The sequence below is a fragment of the Echinops telfairi genome, unplaced genomic scaffold (assembly GCF_000313985.2).
Source record: "Echinops telfairi isolate 266 unplaced genomic scaffold, ASM31398v2 ScPeMD7_3;HRSCAF=10, whole genome shotgun sequence".
NCBI classification, from domain to species: domain Eukaryota; kingdom Metazoa; phylum Chordata; class Mammalia; order Afrosoricida; family Tenrecidae; genus Echinops; species Echinops telfairi.
In genome coordinates this window covers 8,514,379-8,524,076 of record NW_022103899.1, presented here as the reverse complement: position 1 = coordinate 8,524,076, position 9,698 = coordinate 8,514,379, and the positions used below count along the sequence as shown (strand labels likewise).

The following is a 9,698-nucleotide window of genomic DNA, read 5'->3' as shown; positions in this document are numbered from 1 at the left end:
TCCTGCGACTTTTCCCCCCTACATGTACCACATTTAAAGTGATCTTCTACACCAGAAGCCAGATCCTGACTGATTGGTGAAATATCTTGGTTGAAGAGTTCTAGATTAAATGAAAGATGGGCTGTGGTTAAATGATGGATCAAACTGTAAATTCTTGATGGAAATGTCTGCTCAGTAAGTGTCAGCACTGCTTTTCCTAAGGTGTGACTGGTCTTAGGCTAAGTTGAATGAGTGATGTTGAATTTTGCACCAAGATGGTGAATTCCATTTCAAAACCTATGGATTGATTTTACATTTAGATTTATGTAAGTGATTATATGAATGTATTTGAATACTGGGTAGTCTCTTTGCTGTCTTGTGAAACAGAACAATATTCTCCTATTTCAATTTGTATTCATAAGCCGTTTAAATGCAGAAGTTGAAGATACTGTAGCAATGACCACTTTATCATCTTGTTCATAACTCTGTTAATCTAATGAAAATTTCCGGTCTCTAAAATCCTGCCTTTTGGTTAACAAAAAGCATTTTTATGTGATTTGTACATGATATTAAATAAAGAATATTTTACACTTTTCAAATTTTATAGATGATATCTAAGGTTAGATGGTTTTAAAAGATAGATGAGATATAGTAACAAGTTGACTTTTGTATTTAAATTCTTCACTAAGGCTAAAATTGTAATTCAGGATTTGGCTTTCAAATAGCTATTAAAAACACATAAACTGTTGAACTATTATATATTGGGCGTATATGTGATCAGTACTTTTAGCAGCTCATATAGAAAGATGAGGAGATATTATTGGCACAAATTTGTAAGTAATGTGATCATAAGACTTAAGATAATTAAAAATAAGAGATTAAAAACAAGAGTAACAATGAATCTATGACACAACTCATAACATGATTGAACCTGGATAATCTTATGCTGAATGGAATTAGTCAATCACAAAAGGACAGGTATTGTATAAGACCACTCTGATGATCAGTCAAGGAAAGGGTTTCAGAATAAGTGGTACAGGCCTTGATGGCTCCCAGAGGTGAAAAAAGAAAAGAGGGAAGGAAAGTCACTGGGTAGGGGGTATCTAAGTGCTAATTTGAGAGAATGGGGAGGTAATATACAGTAAGAGGGCAGAGAAAAAATAGTGGAAGCATGGAAAGACATTTGGAAGTTTGCAAGGACTAAAGGCAGCAGAGGCAAGTATGGTACGTACAATAGTGCTGATCTACAGGTAGGTGCTCGGAAAGACATGCAGGTTGAACAATTTTGAAAGGGAGAGTGGACACATTCTCTCTCTCTCTCTCTCTCTCTCTATATATATATATATATATATAAACAAATACCCTCTGTCATCTAAAGCTGTCATATATATATGTATGACAGTACTTGTTTATGTGTGGGGTCACTATGCATTTGAATTGACTTCATGGTAGTGAGTTTGGCTTGTGTTTTAATTTTAACTTTGCTGCAAATATATATAGATTATCCATGAGTGTGGTGGAGCACAGAGGGGCCAAAGTTATGAAAACTTTTTAGACATAATCAAACACTTTTAGGGATGAGAAGATGGGCTTGGGGGGATGAGAACTATAGTCTCTAGAGACATCAAGATCAATTGGGATAACATTTCACAAAGACAGAAGTCAACATTCTACTCTGGTAAATAACTATTAGGGTTTAAAAGCCTGTCAGCAGCCATCTAAGGTGAAACTATTGCTCTCTCCTTACCTGGAGAGAAGAATGATTAATATCAAAAGGTAAATGGAAACAATTAGTCCAGTGGACTAATGAACCATGTAGACATCCATTTTCACAACTTTGAAACAGAAAACTAGAGGGTGCCTGGCTACCACTGCCAACTGCGCTGAAAAGGATCATGTTGGAGGGTCCTGGATAGAGCGGGAGAAAATGTGGAAGAAAACAAAAATTCTTAAAAGAGACAAGGCTTACTGGTGGAAGCCTCAGGACTAGGGCCCTTTATTAGCCTTCAGGAAATGAATTCACCCTAGTGTTAGAATTATTATTCATTTAAAATGAAAAGGCAACATTTACCAAAGACAAAATACTGAGGGTAAGGAAAGAATGAAATATAGGGAGGAAGATGGATTTGTGATGGCATATCAAGGGATTGCATTGAATGAATTAAAACAAAATGTGTATGAATTGTTGAATGTAAAACTGATGTTCTCCTTTGTAAACTAATTCATAATATTTATTTTTCAAAAGGAAGAAATAAGCAAACTTACTGCCATCAAGTGAATTCTGACTCATGATGATCGTAGAGTACAGAGTAGAACCACCACAGATAGTTTCCCGGCCTGTAAATCTCTACGTGTTTCTCACCTGGAGTGACTGCTGGGTTTGAACCACTCAGTTTTGGGTTAGCAGCTGAGCACTTTAACTACTGTGCCACCAAAGCTCCTCCCGAAGAAGTCAATCTGCCTTGTAGGAATTAGTAGATTTCAACCTCCAATCTGTGGTTAGCAGTGCCACTCCTGGGCCGCAGCATCACCTTGGCGCCCAAGGAGGACTCCTTTCTCCACAACATTCTTATTTTTCAATGGATTAGAACCGCCCAATAAAATCAGTAGTCTCCTCTCACTTCCCTCTTCCTGTCTCTTCTACAGGAGAGAGTGAGAAAAATAAAAAAATATTCTTACTTCTTTGTAGGTATTTCAAAAGCCTCACATCTTACAGATTTCAATCATATTGATGATAATCACTATGTCATTTGGTCGTCATATTTTGGATCATTAAACTAAGGGCATGTATGCTATGCTACTCTTGTTTTTTTCATGAAATTATTGCACGTAGAGAGTTAAAATGTCATCATCATGCTTTGAGGAGGTTTATTTTATTATATACCACACCTCTGTTTGGAATCTCAGGACACTATTAAGTGAGCAAAAATTTTGTTAGTGATCCAGATTCAGGGAAATCTCCAAAATAAGTTTTATTAAAATATAACTGTAACTAGAATAAGAGTTAAAGTCTCCAAATAAAACAGGTTTTAATGTCATGTTTAGGCCACTTAAAACTTCTCTGTTCTACCTACTGGTCTTCCTTTTTTATTTTTGTAAATTTAATCATATTAAAACTTTAGCTTCTCAGGCAGTTTGAAGGCTTTTAAAAAGTGTGTGTGTGTGTGTGTGTGTGTGTGTTGCCATCATGGTTTTGTTTTGCTTTTTCCTTTTTTTGTGAGCCGTATCTCAGTTGGAAAGCCACATTTGGGTACTAACATCTGGGTATCCTGTCACCAATAGAATTGAGCAATTTCTTTTTGTTTTTCTAACTTTTGTAGCTCTGGCCAGCTTCACACGAGCTTCTATCAGTTGAAATGGCATCTTTAACTTCAGCCAAGTAAGTGTAGGTTATTCAGTTATGAGTGCCAAAAAAGATGAGTCGCCTGCACACTTTATCCAGAGTGAATAAAAGCCAAATTGTAAAATAATTATAATCTCTTGAAGCCGAGCCAGCCGTGCAGTCTGAGCCCATCTTTCTTCATTAATTTGTATACAGTTCTTATTTTAACAGAACAAACTTTCCGAGGGTACTCACATGGGACTGCTGAACCAGCTGTACAACTTTTATTTTGAAGAAAACGAGTTGAGCCTCTGCACAGCCTGTTTTAAGACAAGGGAGGGACTTAGCCTTTCGGAGCTTGACCAGCATGTGGAAGGAGGGCTCTCCAGGCTGCAATCACTTAGGCAGCTCCTACCTGGGTGACATTGCTGGTAGGAAGTGTTCTGTTTGTTTTGTTCTGTTCCTGAGGGTCCCGTGCACTTCTCTTGACGGGATCAACGTGACTCTTGGTGGATTTTGCACACCCTGCTCGGTGGGGGAGTGCCCCAACGTGCCTGTCTTATGTGGCCTCTATGGACACACTGCTCAGCTGGCAGCAAGCAGGGAAGTGTTCGCCCAGCACCCAAAAAAGACAAAGAGGAAACTGCTTTTCCTTTCTGGGCTCCTTGCAGCACAATCCATCAGGATAAGCTTCCACGTTCCCTCCTTGGATTTTTCTGGAGTGGTTTCCAGGAAGAAGTTAAACTTTGACCTTTAAATGGATGACCATGTCACAATCAGGAAGAAGCATCTCCAAAGGCCCATCTTTAGGTAAGTACTGCCACGTCCCAGGTGCCTCCAGGACTTTCAGGACAAGAGTTACTCTCCTGCTTGCTGAACTTGGGAATTCTGGCACTAAGCTACAGCCTAGCAATAAAGATACTGTCTAAAGTTTAACTTCGCGGGAAAGGAGTCTTTTTCTTCTCTCTTTGCTGAAACTCTATGCACGAACTCTGTGCACCAGCTCTTTTCAGCTCCTCCAAATGCATCTTTAAAACATCTCAGTTATCTAAGCACATGGGTGACATAACAATGGAAAAACTGTGGAAGCATTATGCAATCCCTGCTGTTTTCTGTGGCTGCGTAGCCTCTCAGTGGGAAGCATTATCTGAATTCTTTGAACTCACACTCAGGAGGCAGTGGTTAGTGCTGTGAGTGCTACACTTTTCTAGAGCAATCTGTGGGGAGAGAAGTTCAGACTTGATAGCTCCTCTTCCAGAGTGAACCTTGTGCCCCTAAATTAGCACTATCAAAATTGCAGTCAAGGAAACAAGAGGGCAAGAGAAGGCATTTCCACAGTGGTAGAATCGGTGGATTGCTGCAGTGGTGGAAGTTTAAGCTAAGCCAAATGCAGATTCAATATAATGAATTGAACTAAGGCTTTGTTTTGGCAGGAGGGTGCTCTTGATCTTAGGGACTATCCATTTCTGTATTGACTCTAGCTGCTGCTTCTTGAACGCGACCCCTGGTGTATTTTATAATTCTTAACTCCAAATTCCAATGTGGAACACACACAAGTTATGCATAAGACTTTAAAAATAACACTTAAAAAAAGTAAAGTGTAGCTCAATTTTGTGTTTCTCAGAAAATAATATTTTCAGCGTGGTTTCACTACTATGGAAACAAAACTGAATATTATAGCCAAGTTGCAACTACTGATTGTTGATCTAGAATTAAATACAGGATAGTAGAAATTTATGGATGGAATTCCTGAAAATCTGTGCCTGTTGCATAATAAAAGTGGATCTCAAGTAGTGTTATTTTGTAAAATGTGCCCTTTTTAATGTATGGACAAAACATAATACTTATAGTATTACTTATTATATTTTGCATGAATAAAATGGTCTATCAAATCTGCTTTAAAGCTTTCCCTAGAAGATATATTTAAATCAATACACTGTAGTATAGAAAGCCTCCAGCTCTCTATCTCTGGGCTCAGGTATAGAAACAATTGTGAGGATGGCCCTGGACCGTGCAGTTTCTGTTCCATTGTGCCAAGAGTGGCTAGAAGTTGGAGCTGACTAGATGGTCCCAAACAGCAGCATATCAACCCACACATGTATCTGTAAGATCTTTAAAGCGATTAAGAGCTCCAGTAGCACAGGCTAAGGCTGGCAGTGAAAACCCATCTGCCAGCTTCTCCGTAGGAGAAAGATATCTCAAGCATTAGAAATACTATGGGGCAGTTCTGCTCTGACCTGTGAAGTCCCTTTTGAGTCGTAATCGACAAATGACAATGGGTTTGTACAGTGATTGGCAGTAAACAACCAAAACACCCTTCATGCGCCCCCAAATGTGGATGAGAAACTTGCTGCATTTCCTGAAGAAGTCTCTTAACCCTATTTAGTTCATCTTTATTTTCTCCCAATTTTGTATGTGACTTTAGAAAGGCGTGGCAGTTGGAGAAAAGGCACAAAAGCTAACCCCATCGTGGCACCATTGTGACACCGATAGCAGTTTGAGTAGGCAGCATCATGTGGGACAGTCAGATCCCATTCGCCACCCTCTACGGTATCTTGCCCATGGAAGAGCCACTGGGATTGAATCAGGTGGTCCTTAACTACTCGTCTCTACCAAGGTCTTGTCCCCCACGGATGGAAGATATGCTTAGATGCTACTTAGTAACACATGAGTTGCGACTCACTTCTATTTTTTTAAAAAATAAAGAGCAGATCCTTTGTGGGAGCTTAGACCCCCCCCTTTCCAGACAATTAGAACAAAACAGTAAATCAAGCAATTTCTTCATGATCCTGGTAACCTAGAAGTAGGCACGTACTAAATAAAGGAGTCGTATGATGATTGTGACGAGGAAAGGAAGGCGGAGAGTGTCTTAAAGGATTAAAATGATTAGGCATAATTATGGGGATATAGTTTTTGGCTAATCTTAAATAAATTAACACATGGACTTCCTGAAATTTAGTTTTGCTTTAGGCAAAGTTGGGGAGCGTTTTCTACAGGAATTTGTGCCCTTTGATTCTTACACAGCTTTAGTTTATGGTCAGTCTCTTTTCCCGGGAACCTTGTCTCCTTGGAGTTTCCTTGGGTTGTACAGTGTCTTGCACTAAGCTCTAGTAGTAAGGCCTGCTCTAGCTGGTCAGAGGCCCAGGCAACAGGCCTACCTATCCTGTTAGCGTGTCCCTCTCTGCGTATCACTGCAAAAAGGCTGCACATACGAGTTCTCCATCCACTTGATAAGCAAGCCTGTGTTAGACTGACCCCCAAGTACTACAGGGTAATTTATAAGCTTAACTAAACACTTGGGAATATGACATCTTTACTGTCTGAAACGAATTTATTTAAGTTTTTAGGCATCAAGATAGTTAAATGCAGGACTTTAAAAAGAATCTGACACCTTGACACCCTTACACATTTTTACATATAAGACTACTTTCTCCTACAATTGAAACTACAGCTACAACTAATTCACTGGGCCTTCTCTGAGAGACCACAAATGTCAATTTACAAGTGCTAAGGCATTTGGAAGCACAGACATAGAGGAAATCAGTCCTGATGTCTGCCCTGACATGCCATATTATTCAGTATATACCTACATCGCACCTGTACAAGGCAGATGATGGGCGCCACAAAGGAGGTAACAACAACCAGGGAGGTTTCAGTGGGAGAGAGAGGTTTCAGTAATGACCTGTTGTGAGGCTTACTGAGGGAGAAGAATGCAAGCTTTTTCTAAAAAAATTAAATAAAAATCTGACATTTCATTAACATTGGTGTTTCATCAACATAGTCTCCCTAAATTTAGTCACATAAACCTAAACCAAACTCACGGCCATGGAGTCGTTTCTGACTCGTAGTGGCCCTTTAGAATAGGGTAGCCCTAATTAGAATAGGGTAGCCCTACTCTGTACCTGCACGGAAAGCTACGTTTTTCTCCCGCAAAGCGACAGGGAGTTTCCAACTGCTGACCTTGAGCTTTAGCACCCCAAAGCGTAACCACCAGGGCACCTGAAGGTTATACCTTGTCTAACGATTTGGGAGTAAATGGCAGACATTGAAATGTTCCCTCGAAGCTTGTTAAATGTATTCACGAAATTGAGAGAGATCTTCTATATTATTTAGATGAAGTCTCTAAACGGTGGTGGCCTAGATGGAGACACATTGGGCTGTTAACCACAAGATCAGCAATTTGAATCCACCAAAGTCTCGTGGGAGAGAGGTGAGGCTTTCTCCTTCCACAAAGATCTAAAGCCTCCCCAATGATTGGGAACAGTTCTACTCTGCCCAAAAGAGGCGTTGTAAATTGGAATCCGACTCAATGTCAGCGGGTATAGCTTTACGAATGCCCCCATCTACTCCAATGGTGATTAAGGTGATCAAGTCTATTTGAAAATAATCATCCTTTTAAATTTTAGATATGTATTTCTATGGCAGGTCTGTGAGGCAGGGAACAAAGGGAATACTTTTTATGGTAAGTGGGAGTTTATATTAGTCATTTTGTGCATGTTGTATTGAACTTTGAGATCAGTGAGGATGTGCAGCCTGAATAGAGAGAGCTCAATATCACATATAGATGCTGTCCTGAACCACTTCAAGTCTGCCTGCTGACGCCCTCGCAGGCAGCTCCTGCTTGTTTAGAGGTGCGATGCGCCTTCCGTCCAGGTGTCATCATTTTTGAAGAACAAAAACACTATCACAAACATTTTATTTCTCATATTTTCCAATCCACAATACTCAGCTTTGTTTCCTAGTATTTATAAAAGAACTCAAAGTGAAATTGCACTTTAAAAAATGTGACTCAATGCTTGATTTCGAAGACTTTCTATCTGTGCATTCCTTTACGCTTTTAAACACCGTGTCTGTCCTTATAACCAGTGTTTCATACCTGCATCAAAATAGTCTCTTTATATCAATGCGTTTATCAATTTTTACTTTAATATCATGCTTGTGCCTTTTATCCAGTCATAATATAATGCATTAAAAATCATTTCCATAAAGCAGTTGCTGAAGATTGTTTTATCTTCTTACGCACACTGCTTAGATAATTGTTCTGTGTTCTTGTGTCAAAAAGCAACGTTAGATCTTAACAACAAGGAAAATTGATTCTTCTAATTGCACCAGCGGACATACTTCTTAACTGCATGTCAATGCCTTCAAGGGTTTAAGTCTTTTTTTTTGTTATAATCCCCTCCTACTGGATATGATATCTGATTTTATCAAGTTCAATTTTATATGCATCTTTTTCCTATTGCTTTATATTCTATGTAAAAGCAGATAGGGAAAAAAATGCTATATAAATAATTGAGTAAATTAAAAAAATTCTTAAATCTTAAACCTTGTTTAGCATTCTTTGGATCAGGCGACTTTTGAACCCTTCTTGGGGTTCAAATGTGGGCTTTTTGCACTTGTTTTCCGTCGGAAATGACTGAGGCCCATGAAGAATCATCAACTATAGAACTGAGTGTTGGTCTAGGCAGCCAGGTTCTGAGACAATATAATCCAAGTCGGATGGTCGGCAGGGCTCCAAACTAATGAAAACCATGTTGGTATCATCCCAGGATTTAGAACTCCCTGTTTGTTCTCTTTATGTCTGTGCAAAAGTATTGTTTTTGTAAGTGTCTGCTCGTGGGGGGATTCTGAGTGGTTTCTGGCAAGCATATTCTATGCCCATAGAGATGGAGAAAACAAGAGGGTGAAATCAAACTGCCTCGGAAAAGAAAACAAATGCTCTTTTTGTTTGTGGACCTAATGGAGATGCATGGTTGACAAACTATTGCTCTCTTTGACTTCAAGGTTTGTAGTCTATGCATTATAGAGGCTCAATCATAAAATGTCTGTAATATATATTTTTTAGAGTGGAACTCATTTATGTATTCCCATATTTAAACTCAAACAATATCTGTGTTATAGCTGAGGCAAAAGTTACTGATATACAGGGGCTACAAAGCATTTTAATTTTTTATGTATTAATAAGGAATAGCATCTAATTGACTTTGCCAATTTATGGTGGTTTTCTAGGAAACTCTTCTAAATAGATTCAATTATTATGATGTTTCAGGTCTATCTTTCCACAGTATTTTTTGCACAATAGTACTAGAACATTTTTATAAACAGTCGAGCAAACCGTTTAAAATGTAAAACCACCTAAAATCTAAAGAAATTGCAACATGTCCCTGATAGTGGCTTTTCCATTTTCTCACTTACTCAGCTTATTGCCATCGAGTTGATGCTTAGTCACGGCGACCCTCTAGGACGAGGTAGAACTGCCCCGTGGGTTTCCCAGACCGAGGCTCCTCCCCGAGAAGAGAGTCCGCTCTCTCTCCTGGGGAGAGGCTGGTGGTTTCAGACAGCAGGCCGGTGCATGACCACTGTGCCGCTGTTTCAGACAGCAGGCCGGTGCATGACC

The 9,698-nt window shown here is 39.4% G+C and overlaps 1 protein-coding gene across 1 annotated transcript in view; it reads left to right on the top strand.

The window, feature by feature from the left end:
• The first annotated feature begins 3,728 nt into the window (after positions 1–3,728).
• The window catches only part of PDE1A (phosphodiesterase 1A), a 299,823-nt gene continuing 293,853 nt past the window's right edge, over positions 3,729–9,698 (top strand). The window contains exon 1 of the mRNA XM_045296276.1: positions 3,729–4,111. Within this exon, the coding sequence (XP_045152211.1) occupies positions 4,059–4,111 (53 nt within the window). The 5' untranslated portion in view covers positions 3,729–4,058. The remainder of the gene's footprint in view (positions 4,112–9,698) is intronic.